Below are 18,003 nucleotides of genomic sequence, written 5' to 3'. Positions count from 1 at the left end.
TGACATCAGGCTAGTTTTGGGCTTTAAAAAATGATCTGGTGAAAGCATCTTCAGGAGATTGAAATGTAGGAATTGGACATGAAAAGCTGTTCTGATTTTACCTGACGTATTTCCCAGTTCACATTCCACTGCTTCATACTGGAGAATCTCCATGTTGTGATAGGATCCCCAGTGGCTGCATCGATCCTAATCAGCCTGTTATAGGAAACTCCCAGCAGATCATCCTTCTTGCTTCCTTTAAACCTGGGGCGGGGGGAGGGGAGGTGAAAGCAGATTCATTTTGCAGCATGTTTCCCTAGTGAGATATTTCACCTGTTCCTTATGCAAGTGTGGCAAAAAGCGGGAGGAGGCTTCTGCTGCCTTTGCACAGGTCAGCCGCAAGGTGAGCGCCCAGAGGCAGCCCGTACAACGCAGGAGGTTGGAGCAGTAACGGGCTTGAATCAAACCCGCTGATCACAACATCCTGGAACTTGGGAAAGTTTGGCTCCTTCTCTGCTGCAGTGCGTGGCACAAGGCAGGCAAGAATATGGCTTGGTAAAATATGGCAGTGGCTATGAAAATACAGCAGAAGAATGTATTCACATGAGAATGTAGCTATTCAGCCACCAACATTTTAGGGAAATAAAGGAGGACTGTATGAAAAACACAGGGAAAAAAAGCTTATTTTAAGGGATGTGTAAGAGTGCTGGCCTGTAAACACAGGCATGGCTGGCACATCTTTATTATTATTGTTATGATTTATCTTGTGGTAGCACATTGGCACCCCAATCATGGACCAGGACCCCATTGTGCTAAATGTTATACAAACACAGAACAAAAATGTAATCCCGGCTCCAAAGAAACTGATACAGGGACATAGCCCCTTTAAGCCTGGGGGCTGCTGGGAGTTGTAGTTTCCACACAGATCACATGATGGCAGGGCGGGTCCATTGACAGTGTCATGTGACACCTGCAGGAGACTATATAAAGTAATGCTCCTGCCTCACTCTGGAGGAGATGAGTATTTGAGGTAAGACCAAGTAAAGTCCTTCCATGGGAACTTGGCAAGGGGCCTAGGAGATAGCTAGGAAAAGCATTTCCTTCCCCCCACCCCACTTGCTGAAAGCTGGAAAGGCCTCTTTAGCACTTGGAAGTGTTTTGTGTTACTTTGATTCTATTTTGGAATCTCGTCTAAGATGACAAAGCTGGCCCTGTGTGAAAGGACTTGAACCAGATCAGAATGTGTGTGTGTGTGTGTGTGTGTGAGAGAGATATCTGCCTATCAGTTTACAGGACATCATTGCACAAATATGTTATCTATTCTACAAAATCATTCAGTTGTATCACAGTTTAGGACCTTTTGCAGTATTGTTGATGAAACATGGGACAAAGTGCATCCTAAATTGTCTTTATACAAGACAGAAGGCACAAAATAAGGGATGTGCCTTATAGGTTTTTGTTTGTTTGTTTTGCTCTGTAAATTTTGCTGAACTTTTTGGAGAGAGCAATTGTGACTCAATGGTCTAAATTCTGCCCTCAGATTCACCTGTATATCCCTACTGAAACCTTAGGAAGACCCAGTAGAGCAGCATGAGATGGATGCTGCAAGGCAATAGCTAAGAGCAGAATTGGACCCTATTTGTTCAGGCCCAGCTTCCAGCTGAGGGCAGGTCTACACTATCGGGCTAAGTCGACCTAAGTTACGCAACTCCAGCTATGTGACTAATGTAGCTGAAGTCAACGTAGCTTAGGTCGACTTACTGCGGTGTCTACACCACACTGGGTCAACGGGAGAAACTCTCTTGTTGACTTACCTTATGCTTCTCGTTCTGGTGGAGTACCGGAGTCAACGGGAGAGTGATCGGCGGTCAATTTAGCGGGTCTTCACTAGACCCGCTAAATCGACTCCCAGTGGATCGATCACCACATGTTGATCCCCCGGTAAGTGGAGACAAGCCCTGAGATATGGAGGAGCTGACAGTTTGCTTTCTGAATGCATATCATACGTAATGAATTGCCAAAACAGGTGTGATGCTTAAAAGAAATGCAGTGTTGCATCTAGTGCTAATGGGAAAGAGCAGGAGTGATGAAATGCAATGCATAGTTGAGAACACGGAGAAGGAAATGGTGCTTTTCCATCTTTGAGTCTATATGAGTGATAAGTCTAGTTTATTCCTCCGGGTACCTTACTTCAGTCAAAACTCATCATGTTTTGTACAATGCAAACACAATGGGGCGTAACAAGGCTCCTAAGTGCTACCACCTAATAAATAGTAATATTTCTATTACCGTAACGCATAGGAGCCCTTGTCCTAGGCCAGAACCTCATTGTGCTTGGAGCTGTACAAACCCAGAATAAAGCTGGTCCTAAAACAGCATGCAGGTTTCCAGAATTTAAGATGGGTCCTTAAAAAAAAAAAAGTGTAAGATAGTGTTCTGAGACCTGAGATTCAAAGGAGTCTCTGACAATCACTGACCAGGAAAACAGCAGGGCAGTCTGACATCATTACCTTACAATGTAGTATGTTAAACCGAACTCAGGGAGGGACTGCCACGCCTGGATAAAACGCAACTTGGCTTCCACTAGCGGCATCCGTGCCACGTTTTGGTGGGCTTCCAGAATGCGGGCGGCCAACTGAGAGGGACAGGGAGAGAGGAAGGAGTTCAGCGGGTGGAGGACTACTGTACAAAAATGTCCTTTGTTTTCTTTAAATAAAATAGTGTCTGCTCCAGGGCCATGTTCAGACACAAATGGTTCAGGATGAAGTAGTCACTGTCCTAAGTAAACAAGGTGCTGTATTCACTCAGGGACAGATCCTGACCTGTGGCCTTGTTCTCCTCAGGGCAGATCAGGAGAGACTGGGGCATAAAGATACCTGCCTGATCCTCATTTTCTGCTGTGCTGGACTCCAGCATAAAGCAGAGCAACCTCAGGGCTGCTCTATTTTATGTTTGCTGCCCACCTCCCCTAAGGATCATTTCATAGCTGGAGACTGCCGGGATGTTAGGAGGCCCTGGCCACATCCCTGACCCTGCAGGCCAGGTGTCGGGCGGTATAGGAGCTCCTACGGTGGCCCATTGCCACCCAAGGATTCCTCTAGCCATGCGGGAGCTTTGTGAAGCCAGACCTAATGAATTTATGACTGCTCTACCTTGCTTGATTGGTGCAGAGCAGCGGGCGTGCATGGAGGGAATCAAGTGACAGCACAGGAAGAGCTTTTAGCTTCCAAGCTGCACATTCAGGACAATATGGCGCTCCGATCCCAGCTAGCCTGGGGCGACGGCTCATTCCAGCACCCTGTGCTGCCTCAGGCTAGCGATTCTTTGGCTGGCTCGTTTCTGGTTCTCATCCTACATCCTTGTTTTGGCCCGGCGCACTTCCCTGTTTCTGCTTTGCGCTGGGTCCACTTGTGGCTGCTACCCCGACTTGCCCTGCAGAAGCTCATGGCGTGGAAACTGCATTGCCGTGCGCAGAGTCACTCTGGAGCCATGCTGCTGGAATGCTAAATATGCTGCCCAGGAGCCCTGCAGAGTGCTGGGGAAATGGACCCCGCTCACCTGCTGGGGTAGGCAGATCAGGTTGAAAGCGAATGAGAGAAGCAAGCTCCTTTATGACACCAGGCCGTTGTTACATTTGGTACTCATTCATGCCCATTGCAGTCACTGCACTTAGCCTCACTCGTGCAATCTAGTGACAAGTACATCGGTGCAAACAAAGGTGCTCTTTGCTAGGGAGCAGATTTACCACGCGGATTCCTGATCTAATGCCAGGGCTGGGCTCTGGAAGCCTATGAGGCCTGCAGCGGGGGCCCCTCTGAGTCTGTGGCCCTGTAAAAGGAGAAAACCCTACGGAGAGAGCTGAGTTGCAGGTAGCTCGGCTATCTGGCTTTGGAGAGGAGCCTGCTGATAAGTTCTGGGAGGAATGGGCTGACTTGATTTGTTACATGCAACAATTCGTTACTCGACAATTGTAACTTGATCAATTCAAACCCACTGAGTGACAAACTGGTACAACTTCGGGGGGGGTGGGGTGGGGTGTAGAGCTTCCTGGCAAACTTTTTTCCAGTCCTCCCCAAATTTTTGAGGCTTCAAAACTTCTCCTGTTTTGAAACAGGACGAAACTGAGCCCTTTTTAAATGAAAAACGAGAGAGAGAGATCAACCCTCCACCCTAGAATAGCCAAGAGGTTCAAGTCCCTGGGCTGCCTCAAGCAAAGCACAGCCTTAAACCTGGGTCTCCCACCTACATCCCAGGCAAGTGCTCTAACCACTGGACTATTGGCTGTTCTGGGAGGTGGTGTTTGCAAGTACGTACATACATATCTTCTGGTGCCTCCTCCCCCGACCTAAGAAACCTTCTCGCCAAAACAGACCCTGTCCCGTGAACTTTTTCTGTTTCAGAGAACTGGCTTTTTCCAACAAAAAACAGTTTAGCCAAAACATTTCCTGACCAGCTCTGCTAGGGGTTGGGGCACCACGGGAGGTTTTTCCCCTCCTTTCCCAGTCTAGGGGGCTAGTGGAGGACCCTACCTACCTAAGGTACAGACAACCCCGTCCCTGGTGCATCCTTCTGGGGTGCCAGCACCATCAATAGGAGGTGGCCGCTGGCTTTGGAGCCAGAGGGGTGGCTGCAGGGGGCTTCCTGGGAGAAAGCAAGTGTTGAGAGCTTGTCGCTGTGTTTGTTTTAAAGAGACAGGCCTCTCATTCAACCCCGAGGAGGAGAATTATTGTTGTAAGATATTCCTGGCTGTGGCCAGGAGCCCCTTGAGAAGTTTCCCAGCACTGTTCTGAGCCAGTCCGACCCTGGGCTCCACCCCACAGCGTATCAGGAGCCTGTCACCTCTCCTTTCCCAGGGGCCAGCGTAACCCTGATGACGCCAGCCGTACCTGTTTGGACTTGTATTTTTTGGCATATCGTGGTGAGACAAAGCGTTCCGGTTTCATGTCCACGCTCTCTGGATCGGAGACCGCCTGCGGAGATGTGGTCCAGTTCTTCATCCTCAAGAATGAAAGGATTTTATGCACCTCGGGCTGGTAAGAGCTGTCTGCCATTGTTTTGCCTTTCGCAGCTAAGACACAAGCAGCCATCCAGCATGCATATTGATTCTCCTGCAATAAAAACCCAATCGTTTGCAATTACTGGCCAAATTCTTGCTGTTTGTTGCTCACAAGCCGTTCATTATGATCATTCAACACCCAAAATTCAAGCTATGTCGATTAGTTTTGTTTGGACAATGCTGCTCTCTGATTGAGTTAGTGTAACTCAACTCAGACAATTAAGTTTGCGAGTTCCAAAGCGGCTTCCCTGGAATATTCTGATGTTTATTTGAAATCAGCTGTTAATATTCTGGCTTGGTAGAACATTCACACAGGGCCTGACTTTGAGAAACACCTAGCATATGTAGTTCCCACTGGCTTCAGTAGCAACTGTGGGTGCTCAGCATATCTGACCCACAGGCATAAACAGAGCAGAAGCAAATTCAATATTTTATCCAAGTGAATATTTGTGGGAAGCCATTTGATACATTCTCCTGGCTCCAGCAATGGCTACTGAGCCTAGTGAGTAAAATAAAATGCTTTGGAATAGAGCCGGGGGGAGAGATATTTTCCATGGAACTTTTTTTTGTGACCAGAATGAAAATTTTCACAAAGAATCTTCATTTGGGTCAACGTGACAAATTTCAGTAAAATAAAATTCAAAGAGAGTGTGTGTGTGTGTGTGTGTAAAAATCACTCTTATTTTTCGACTATCCTTCCCATTGCTCGTTTTTCCAGTGGGAAAACGTGAGGGGAAAAAAAGAAAAAAGTGTCTGAAAAATTCAAACAAAACATTTTCATTTATTTTGAAATTTTTCACCGTGTGCATACTTGTTTCAAACGGCTCTGCATGTGACGACATGAATGAACTCTGTTTTCTTGTTACTTTATCCCCTCTACCAGCCCACAGCCCATTCGCCTGTTTTGTCCACTTGTGGCATCCTGTCTGACGTAGATTGTGAGATCTCTGCGGCATCTTTATTTATCCGTACAGGGTCTATCACAGGGGCTGTTCTGTGACTTGCCTTCCTAGGAGATGCCATAATAAACATCCAGAATGAGGAATGTGCTTTATGTGTCTCATTACTCACATTATCGCATCTGAAATACACTTCATTCATGCCATCAGCAACAGGAACGAGTAATTTAATTCCAAATTTTCTCCCGGCTACATTTACATCCGGTACAACTTCACATCCTAAATGACAGAAGGACAAAAGGAAATGAAGGATACATGTATTTAGTTCCTGCTCCTCTGACGTTAACTATTATCGCCATGGAAAGGCTGTGTTTAAATGACTGTTTCTGAGATCTGTGGGCAAGATTTTCAAACATTAGCCCAAAGCGAGGCACCTAAATGACTGGTCTAATTTGCAAAAGTGCTGAGCACCTGCAGTGCTAAGAGCATGATGTTTAACTCAACACACAAGGATGTCTGAAATCCTCGACATGGATCTGAGCATTATAAAGGAGATGTGTTTAGTGGAATAGGGTAACATTTCCAAAGGCACCTAACTGATTTACGAGGCTAAGGCCCATTTTCAAAAGTGACTAGTTTTGAAAATGGGTCTTTGGCACTTTTTGGAATTTTACCCCAAATCCTCTATTACCAGTTTACTTTCCCCCCCCCAAGGACAGAGGTGAGAATTTGCCTTAAACACACAGTATAAATATTTGGAAACAGAAGTGTCTCAAAGAGAGGGTCTGATCTTCATCTTCTCTCAACTTCCACTGAGTTCAGTGGCCCTCAGCACTTTGCAAGTCAGGCCAGATAGGCTCGGAACACCTTCTTTGGGGCTAACACCGTTTGGCTGGGCCTCTTTCTGCAGGTAAAGCCTGTATGATCAGGCCCCAAACAGGCCAATATCTGTAAACAGCTGTAGGATTAAGTGCTACCATATTTATCTTTTAGTATACAATTTACAATGAATTCTAGATTAATTTTTCCATACTATGAATGAAAGAGTAAATATGGTAAAGGAAAAACAAATGCCTACCTTTTAGGTTTAGCTTCTCAATGGGTTCCCCCTGCCCAGCTTCCTTGTTTTTAAAATAAGATACTGAAGTGTCTTTAAAGACAAACCAATACTGCTTGAAGGCTTTTAGCGTTAGCTTCTTGGGCCTACAAATAAAGAAGATGTGAATCAGTTTTATGGCTTATATTGCAACCTACAAATCACTGGGCCATAGACTGCTCTCAGATACACCAGTATAGACCCAGAGTAGCTCCACCGAGGTCATTCATTTACTGACTTGAGAGGAGTTACTCATGATTTGCACTTTTGTAAGTGAGAGACAGCTCAATCCCCATTGTCCAGAACAAACTCCAAGCTACCCTGAAATCCAGGTATGTTTATACCCAGAATATTGATGAAGGTCCATTTTTAAGTTTTACATTAATAAAACAGTATCAGTCTCTTCTAAAAAGGCTAAATGAGGTTTTGTCTGATAAATACACTACTGCTAATACAACATATACATTAATTCTGATGCTCCAGATGGTTTCCGAGGCCTTGTCTTTATTACAAAAGTTGCATCAGTTTGACTAAATTGATCTTTACTTAGATTGTACGATCTCTGGGGCAGGGACTGTCTTGTTGTTCAGTGTTTGTACAGTACCTAGCACAATAGGGTCCTGGTCCTTAACTAGGGCTCCTAGGCACTATAATAATAATAAATAATCATTTTAAATCCGTCTAGAAGAACTGCTGTAAACCCCTCATGGACACACACTTAAACCAGTTTGACTCTGGCTTTAATCAGTTTCATTTAATTGAGTACTTTGCCAATACAAGCTAAACTTCTTAAACCAGTTTAAATGCATCTGCCTTAGGGAGGAGTTGCAATTGTTTAATTAACCGAGTAACATTTTCTCCAGGACTATCCACAACTTGGGTGCGATTCTCGTCTTGTTTATATTGGTCTAAATCAGGAGTAACTCTACTGATAATACACTAGCAAGAGGAGGATCAAACTTAATATGTTTGAAGAGACATAATCACTATTTTAAGTTAAAAACATAATCTGCTTAAAATACCGTTGACTTCAGTAGTGAAACCCTTCATGTCCCAATACTAAAGTTATGATCAATCTTTAAGAATTACAGAACAGTACTGTCCATTTAGTACTGGAGCTGATTGGAAAATGAGCATTTTTCCATCTAGAAAATTTTGACGTCAAAAATCCAAAAAACTTTTTGGCAATGGATAATATTTGGTTTTCATTTTTCTGACGGGAAAAACTCCAAACCACAAAAACAAAACCAATAAACATTTCAGAGGAAAGCGGACACCAGCTGTGAAAACTTTTGTTTAGTCAAAAACCCAATTTTCCAAAAAAGAAGAAGTTTGGACAGAAATTTTTCAACCAGCTCTACTTATTACTCATTTAACAAAACAAAGCAAACCAAAAAAAACCAAACACCATAGTTCAGTAGTTCTTGGGCCAGATGCGAGTGAACTACCCAATATTATCTGGTTTCAGAGTAACAGCCATGTTAGTCTGTATTTGCAAAAAGAAAAAGGAGAATTTGTGGCACCTTAGAGACTAACCAATTTATTGGAGCATAAGCTTTCGTGAGCTACAGCTCACTTCATCGGATGCTCAGATAAATTGGTTAGTCTCTAAGGTGCCACAAGTGCTCTCTTTCTTTTTGCCAATATTATCTATCACTCATACAAATGCAAAGATTGTTTTCCCCAGTATGTTGCAATGACACACAGTGATTCAACAGGATGCATGTGAATGCATCTGTCGATGCAAACATGTTCGGGTTTGCAAAACAGTGTATTTAGCGTGCAACAAAGCAAGTATTAGTACACTACTAACCTTTTAAAGGAATGTTTTACATCTAATCTGATTTTCATATATACTTTGAAATGCCTGTGTGATTTATAACATTCGTAATGGTTAAAAATAATCACTGAATGCTGTCTAAAGATAACCGTCTTGTTGGGGGTGGTGGGGGGGAACAAACAATCCATTCCTAAAACTAAGGAACTGATAGCACTTAAAAGGGTTCAGTTCTCTTTCATCTTAACACACCTTGGAAGCGTCATGACTGTTGAATTGATTTCTTTTCTGGCAACCTTCATATGCAAATATGACAGCTATATATTGCAGGTTTATTTGAGCCATTTAGCAAGCGAGGTCAGTTCAATATGATTTGTCAAGAGAATGAAACTGATAAATAATCCCACAATAGAAGGCTTCGTTTCTCTTAAAAACTGGGTCCGTTTTGAAAGAACAAATGGTTACAATCTTGCAGTTACTGTGATGTGATTCAGTACAACAGTCTCCGCATGACCGTTTGTAATGTGATGATAGAATTGTACTTTTTGGACTGTTTCTTGTGTAGGTTACAGGTTATTAGGCTTGGCAGAATTCAATTTTAAAAAAAAATAATTTTGACAGACATTTTTATTTTTAAGCTTATTTTCCAATTTTAATCAACTTAAATTTTCACAGTTGTGGGGACCCATTGGGGTTCAGATGATGGGGAGGTCAGACATTAATTATTTAATGACAATAGATGTTGAGATTAAAAATGTTTAAGTTTTATCATCATTAACACAAATTGTCCACATCACATGTCAAAATATACAAGTAAATAGCCTTAATTCAAACTCTAAAAACTTCTCAAGTAGCATTTTTCTTACTTTGCCTATCTGCAAACTTTATGATCAACAGAAATAATTTTTCATCTGTTTGTGTGTGTATGGTGAAATCGAACTTTACCAATAAAAAAATCGAACCCTTTGAAGGCTAGGTATGAAAGACCTGATTCACTACAGCATTACTCCAATTTCAAACTGGTGTAACTCCATTTGAAATCCTTTAAATCTGGCCCCACGTTTGTGTTACTGTTTCTAACCAGCTGTAATATTTAAGTATTTACTGTTAAAAATATTAGAAAGAAATGCAAGATTGTGAGGAGGACTTTCCCCCTTAAGTTATAAATTTTTGGAGACAAAAAATAAAAAAAAAAATCAAATTGGAAGAAAAAAAGTGAAAAATTTGATTTAGGAAAAAAAGGCAATTTTTTTTGTCAAAAGAAGTTTTGATGGAGAATTTTCAGAGAACTCTGATGTATAAAGGGACGGATCTTCAGGAGGTGTAGTTCCCTTGACTGCAATGGAGGTACACTGACACAGTGTACACCAGATGTACACCAGATCAAGATCTGGAAAAAAAAAAACGTAACAAAAAAGCAGATAAAAAGGACATTATGCCGAAGTATCAGTTATGTCATTTGTTATATACAAATATCAGATATCTTCACTGCTCTCCTCAAAATCATTGATATAGTTAGAGATCACTTGGACAGGATTAAAAGGCAACAAAACGGAAGGAATCTTTACATGCATAGCTTTTTTTTTTGGTTTAATCTTTATGTATTTACTCACCTAAATAGCCTGAGATTATCTGCAAGTTTCGGTATGTCTGTAATGTCCTCCTAAGGATAATCAAGGATACATTCTATTACAACACACTTCCTAAACTGCTGTCACACTCTTCAGGTCCTGCTTTCTTACCAGAGTTCTCAGGATATAAAGCTAAGGGATTTGATTCAGTGACTTCAGTGGGAGCGAGCTCGGGACCCCAAATGACATACCAAAGTGTTATCCATTTTTCCACCTTCCAGCGTTACTTCCAGATTGGAAAGCGCAGCTTCCACTTCATCTACTTCAGATTCATTTGTGAAGTCTTGTGCCTCTGATGATAATGATAACTTGCTTAAGTGATACTGTAATAAAATATAGAGAGTTGGATTGAAAGGCCTAGTTTATTTCAAACATACTGTCAATATCACTAGCTACCTGTAAGCGAAGACTCTGAAAAGAGTGCAATCGATTTTCTAGGGTGGGGTCCACCTGGTATGGGCCTCCATAGTGAGGAATTAGGATGGAATTTCCATTGACTAAACAATAGGGTGAATACAATAGGATTTCTAATGCACCTCTGGCCCCGCAAACGTTTCTAAAAGATGTTCTGGTTCAAACAGGAATTATGCTAGGGAAGTTCTATGGCCAGTTGTGATGGGGGTAAGCAAGGCCCAATTACCCACCTAGGTACACCTGGAGGAGGACCCAGGGAGCAAGGAGGACTAATTAAAGAGGAGGCTCCACTGGACAGGAACAAGGGGAGCCTATATAAAGCCCATAGCTGAGAGCAGAAGGGCGTGGGGCTGGGGTGATGGAGGATTCCCTGACCCCAAATGAAGTCACTCTGGAAACTGAAGAAGAGTCTATTAGAGAGGCAGAATGGGTACAAAGGGGTTGTCTACACTTACAGAGCTGCAGCGCTTAATGAAGATGCTACCTACACTAGGAGTATAGATTTTCCTCTGAGCGACGCAGTTGTACTGATATAAGTTTGTAGTGCAGGCCAGGGCAAAGTAGGGGAAAGAAAAGAATAGAAGCAGAATCAGATGATGATAGCAGCAAAAAAGAAAAGCTGAGGAAGGAAATAGCCCAAAATGTTCTCTTGGTAAGATCCCTAGCCAAAGAAATAAGATTACACAATATTAACCCTGTGAAAGTAGCTGCTTGGATTTAAAAAAAAGTGTAGGGGATACTGTAAGAGCTAGGAAGCTGTGGGATGGTGATCTTCTAGTTGAACGTAAAAACAAAGAGCAAGCTGATAAACTGCTAAAAACTAAAATCCTGGGAAAGTTAAAATAAGTTACCAGCTACCAAAGTATTTGACTGAAATAAAGGGTGTAACAGATGGCATGGTATTAGAGCTGACCAGTGATGAGATAACCAAAAGCATAGGAGAAGATAAAGTATTAGTCACTTCCTTACTAATGAGTAAACGAGAAGAAAGCAAGGCATCAACAGCTGTACCGATTACATTCAAGGGAGCAACTACACCTGGGAAAGTAACATTAGGTTTTCAGATACTGAGAACTCAGCCATATAACCCCCGCTCTTAAGGTGTTATCAGAGCCAATGGTATGGACATGTAGTGGCTGTTTGTAAAGGGAAAACAAGACGTGGTAAATGTGGGGGAAAGCATTCCTATGAAAACTGTTGAGAAGAGACAGAGGTCATGGGTCGTAACTGTGGTGGTAACAACAGTCTGGCATACGGAGGGTGTATTGGGGCAAGCTAAAGAGATACAAAAAAGACAAAAACTGTCAGTAACATGTGAAAACTGGAAGGAGACTTTCAAAGCAGCACGTGGAGAAGAAAAAGAGACAATCAGCACAGGAAAAGAGGACCTGCAGACAAAGCCTTGTTCTATAAAGAATATGATAAACGCCGCATAAGGAATAGGTTTTCCCAATTACCTACCAGTAGTGAAAAAAGAAAGGTTTATTGCATTTGTGATAAAAGTGATGGACTATATATGACAAACGGGGGGAATCAGAAAAAATTAAAATTAACAGAAGGGCACTGGAGAAATACTTGTATATTAGCAACTTGTCAATGGACCACATTTGTTCAATTTTGAATGAAGTTAATGGTGAAATATGACTAGTATGGGGATCTCAGTCTTTTGTTGGAATGCACACAGCCTGACAGCACATGGTCAAGAACGAAAAGGAAATACCCTGGAATTTTAAAGGCAAGCTTTTCAGCCACGTTTCCTGGTTACATATGACATCTGGTTTAGCTTTCATTTCCAGGATATCTTGCTGTTTGGCAAGACCAAAAACGAGGAAGAGGAGGAGGTGTTTTGTACTTTCATAAGGAAAAGCAGTCAAGAATGAAGAAGCAAGCCGACCGTACAATACTGCGAGATCCCAATGCAGAAGAGTAATATTTCTTTAAGGATTTATACTATTTATAATTTGTGGCAAATTAGGAAGTTCAGCGCTACAAGAGATAGTGAAGAATGCTAAAAGACCATGTGTTATATGCAGTGACCTAAACAGTCATCATAAATTGTGGGGAAGTAAGACAACTGGTAAACATGGTGCATGCTTAGAAAAGTTCATTGATGAAAACAATCTAGTAGTTTTAAAACAATGGCACCCCAGCTAGATTTAATGCAGCAGGTAGTAGTTTTTCCTAATTACATCTGGGAATTATAACAACAGGTATCGAAAGTAAATGCAACTGAGAAGTATATATGGAAGAAGGAATGGGGAGTGACCATTTCCCTGTATTTATTACTTTTCAAGGGCAAAGTAAGGTGGAAGACAATGGAAAGTGACCCACCTGGAATTTTAAGAAAGCTAACTGGGAGCTATTTACAAATAAATGTACTGAATTTGTGAATAATCATTGGGTGAGTGATGACAGAGAATTTCAGTGATAATGTAACAAAGGGATTAATGGCAGCAACTACGGTAACCATACCTGGGATATTTAAGTACCCCAAAACTAAAAATCACTTTCCATGGTGGAATGAGGAATGCAAAATGGCAGTTAAAGAAAGAAACAAATCCTATAAAAAAGCAAAAAAATACAATGAATAATGAAGATCTAATGAAGTATAAAAGTAGTAAGGCAATAGCACAAAGAATTATAAAAAACAAAAATCAAAGAAAGGGTTGGAGTAAGTACTGTGGGTGGATAAACTAAGATCCCAAAACATCAGAAATATACAGGCAAATTAGAAGAATGAATGGAATTCAGACTAAGGCTATGTCTACATGACATCATTTACAGCTGTGTCATTGTAGCACTTCTGGTGAAGATGCTCTAAGCCGACGAAAGAGAGCTCTCCCATTGGCTTAATAATTCCTGCCTCCGCGAAAGGCAGTAGCCACGTTGGCAGGAGCTCTCATATCCTGTCTGGGTAAAATTATGGAGCGAATGGAAGATTGGATGCCTATTTGGAACACAATGGCATTACAGAGATGGTGCAGAGCATTTTACGAAAGGAAGATGCACCACTGAGCACACTGCATAATTAGAAACTGTAATGCAAAGTAGTAGGAGATACAGGGGTCTTTATTTTTGAGTAGAAGGACCATACAGGTCAGAGTTGGGAAGTTATGTCGAATATATAGAATATTAACACTTCCCTGCGGTGTACCATTTTTATCAACCTAAGTGCTGGGGTAGGTGTCATTCTATTCACCCTGCTCTGTGGGTTAGGAGCAGGAATATTGAGGTGGCAGAAGAGAGACTCAAAGTGTTGGGAGACCTCCGGCTGGGGAAATGCATGGGATTTCAAGTTCTCCATTGCTAAAGCCAAAGGATTGTTTTTTAGAAAAAGGAATGTAAACAGTATCTGTATGGAGAACACATGTAGTTAAAAGGTTCAAATTCTGAGGGGTAATATTTGATACTAAATTACTTTGGAAAGATCATATAAACTATGTTAAAGATAAATGTACAGGAAGGATTAATCTGTTTACAAGGCTTCAGAGTAGCAGCCGTGTTAGTCTGTATCCGTAAAAAGAAAAGGAGGACTTGTGGCACCTTAGAGACTAGTCTTTACAAGGCTTGCTGAGACTAACTGGGGGTGGATAAGAAAACACTGCTGATGGCATACAGAGCCTTAATCACACCAGTTATGGACTATGGCTGCCAAGCTTTTGGGGCAGCACTAAAATCAGATCTTAAAAAATTAGATTTAACGCAAGCCCAGACACTACAAATGGTGTGTGGTGCATTTATAACACCACCTCTGTGTGCACAGAGAGCTGCAAGTGAAATGCCAGTTACGCTGTGAATGAAACTACTGGACCTAACTTTCTGGGCCAACGTTAATGGGAACTGCAACGATGAAAGTGCTAAACAAATTTATGAGCATTGTTGGGAATTTGATAGGCAAACTATAGCCTACCATGTTAGACAGCCACGTGCCGTTCGAGATGAAGTGTGGAGGCAGGAATTGAAAGACCAGGAAAAGCCGAATGAAATCAAAACTTTCAGTCATGGGAAAATGAGTTATGGACGGAAAGTCACATGTCCAAACATGGATATATATTTACTTTATAAACTTAAGGGTAAAAGAGAGGCAGTAGGTGTTTAAAAATGCAGTATACCAGTATATAGATGAAAAGTGGAGTCGGTTTTGTTAAATATATGCAGATAGGTTAAAAACAAACAAACAAAAAAACCAAAACAAACCCAAAATGGGAAGAGTAGTGACGGTATATTATATACCAAAATTGGGCATCAGTACATCTAAAAGAATATCTGACTATTTGGCTGTCACGCAGAGGTGGATTAAAGGTCTCCTGGGGCCCTGGGTTGGAGCAAGCAGGGGGGCCCCGGCACTGGAACTGTGGCCTGCCCCACCCCTTCTGCTGCAGCCCCACTCCTGTTCTACCCATGGCTCCACCCCATTTCACCCTCACCCCTCCCGAGGCCTCACCCCATTCCACCCATGGCCCCAACCCATTCTCCCCCTTCCACCTCCCCCACTGCGGCCCCAAGACTGGAGAAACTCTGTGCTGCAACGGGGAGAGCTCCTCCAGCCTCATGGCCGTGGGGGGCGGAAAGAGAGATTTTTCCAGTAGCCCCAAATTGGCCAGAGCCTCTGGGCACGGACCCCGTGCAATAATCTGCCACTGCTGTCACAACAGCTGAACGAGTAGCAATAAATTAGATCTGGGATGTATGCCCAGCAGCAGTGGTAATTTTTTTCTGATTCAATCTCACGCTTTATGACAATAAAAAAGGGCATCTCAGTACGTAGAAGTGATTTAATCAATTAAGTTATATTTCTAATAACAGAGTCAGTACAGATGGGGATACGTGTAGCATTAGCTTGGACCCCAGTACATATTGTGTTAACACAGAACGAAATGGCGGACAAAGCAGCTAAAAATGCTGTAAGAAATGGAAGGATTGACATAGAAATACACTTGGGGAAACCTGGTACAGAGAAATGTAAAAGACAAATGGCAAAAAAATTGGATTAATGAAAAAGGAGGCAGAAGATTTTTTGAATGGTGCCCTAGAGTTCTGACATATATCATAATACAGGGCCTGGATTGGACTATGGAAGTGCTTTTATTAAGAGTACAATCTGACCATTGTGGCTTAAACAGAAATCTTTTTTAAATAAAAAGTCAAGAGATGGACTATATTTACCTGAAGGTGGAAGAAACAATCCATCATCTTTGATGGGTATGTCAGGGCTTTAACAAAGAAAGGGAAAGACTTTTTGAGGAATTCAAACATATTAAGGAAAAATAATTACATTATGTGATTTAGTAAAAGAACTGGGAAATGGGGTATTATTAAAGAGGCACTGTTACATTCCCTGAAGGACATCGGACAGAGCAAGAGGCTAAAAACCGCTAAGTATTGAGGAGTTATACCATAACAAGGAGAAAAAGAAAAGAAAAAGCGGGGGACTGCAGTCACTCTCAAGGTGAGAGACAGTAAGGTAGGAAGTAGCCCAGGGATACAGCAGTGAGGTTCGGTAATGTGCAGACCTTGGCTGCTTGTTGTAGGGTCTTTAGGCTGGAACCCATGTAGAGAGCAGGCCTAGGTTCCCCTACCAGCCACTGAGCAGTGGCACCATTAAGGAGCGGTCAGAGGAAGGACTGCCTGGGACACTGGGTCCTGAGAGACTTTGATACCCCGGAAAGGGAGGACTAGAGTGACCTGGCTAGAGGGGCAAGCCACAAAGTGGGAGCAGTTGAGTCCCAAAGGAGCAAGACAAGGAGAGTGATGCAGTGAGCAAACGCTGGAGGGATGTTGGACGGGCAGAGCTAATCCACAGATGCGGCCAGAAAGAGGCTGTTTCTCCCTGTGACACCTGTGTTATACAGGAGGTCAGATCAGATGATCACAGCGGTCCCTTCTGGCTTTGTAAGCTACAAATCCATAACTCCAGGCTTCAATCCATACTCTGGGGGCAAACTGGATCTAAATTCTGCAGCTGCAGACTGCAGGATTCTGTGGCACTCGGAGGTGGCAAACTTTGAATTCCATGGAAACTCCATTTTAAAATAAAGGGATTTTATCATCAACTATTATTTGTGTTGTAGTAGTCCCAGTCATGGGCCAGAACCCTGTAGTGTCGTATGACCACAACGCTATTCATTGTCAAGTTAAACTCAAATTTACTTGACACTGTCCCCACGTTTTCAGATTTTTATATTGTCAAAATGTAACTGCATTGTAGAAACCCTCAGAGAGCAAAGAGGGATTTTGAACGGTAGTAAATAAAGCAACTCTTTTCCCAAACGAAGCCATTATTAAAAGGCTACCCGGTAGGCAGTTAATACTGAAGAAGAAATGCTTTCTGAAATGGAAAAGAAATAGCTCTCATTTAATATGGTTATAGTTGCTTTAGAAACGGTTAATAAATGGTTACATAAGGCATATGTGTTGCATGTAAATAATGGACATTGTTTTAATCAGAGCATGAAACACTTCACAGAATCCAACAATCAATCTCTGGATGAACTCTAAGCACAACTGCAAACAACTGCTCAAGTTGAGGAATTAGCTTGTGCTCTTTCCATTACGTTCCTGCCCTAGCTTGTGTCCACCCCTCTTGAGAAAACCGGTTTTTCAACTAGGATCAAGTACATGCCTGTAATGCAGCAAAGATCAACATTTCTTCCTCTGTGCAGTCAATTTCTTCTAATAGGATGGCCCACCGGGCTTGTTCATATAGCTGGTTTATTCGCACCGCATCATACTGGAGGCAGAGAGATAAAATGCTGCATTAGTTCATGTAGGAACTCCTTGACTAGAGGAGACAGTGGATGACATTCTAGCCCCATTGACGTCAATGGCAAACTTCCCATTGACTTCAGTGGGGCCAGGATTTCACCCAGAATGTTTTAATCAGACTAGAAAGCACATTGTTATTTATCTAAAATGCCTGAAAGGAAACAATTAATTCACACCCCCACAAGGCAAGATTTTTAGCTGGTATAAGCGGGTACAGCTACAATTTACAATGGAATTTTCCTGACTTACACCATCTAAGGATCTGGCCATAATTAATTGATGTTTTTAACACCAAAACAAAAACAGCACTCAACTTACTGTAATCTTTGTAAAAAGAAAAGGAGGACTTGTGGCACCTTAGAGACTAACCAATTTATTTGAGCATA

General features: G+C 42.1%; 1 protein-coding gene across 5 annotated transcripts in view; it reads right to left on the bottom strand.

Moving 5' to 3' along the window:
- Window positions 1-18,003, bottom strand: part of FERMT1 (FERM domain containing kindlin 1) — a 39,698-nt gene that overhangs the window by 4,903 nt on the left and 16,792 nt on the right. For all 5 annotated transcript variants that reach the window (XM_073339685.1, XM_073339684.1, XM_073339682.1 and 2 more), the window contains exons 7-14: window positions 17,475-17,582; window positions 10,630-10,761; window positions 10,421-10,470; window positions 7,013-7,137; window positions 6,107-6,213; window positions 4,866-5,087; window positions 2,490-2,614; window positions 102-243 (exon numbers count right to left, since the gene is read on the bottom strand). In XM_073339685.1, coding sequence (XP_073195786.1) covers window positions 102-243; window positions 2,490-2,614; window positions 4,866-5,087; window positions 6,107-6,213; window positions 7,013-7,137; window positions 10,421-10,470; window positions 10,630-10,761; window positions 17,475-17,582 — 1,011 coding nt within the window. The remainder of the gene's footprint in view (window positions 1-101; window positions 244-2,489; window positions 2,615-4,865; window positions 5,088-6,106; window positions 6,214-7,012; window positions 7,138-10,420; window positions 10,471-10,629; window positions 10,762-17,474; window positions 17,583-18,003) is intronic.

The sequence above is a fragment of the Lepidochelys kempii genome, chromosome 3, assembly GCF_965140265.1.
Source record: "Lepidochelys kempii isolate rLepKem1 chromosome 3, rLepKem1.hap2, whole genome shotgun sequence".
NCBI lineage: Eukaryota > Metazoa > Chordata > Testudines > Cheloniidae > Lepidochelys > Lepidochelys kempii.
Note: the sequence above shows the minus strand (reverse complement) of the source record. Positions and strands in the feature narration are given on the sequence as shown.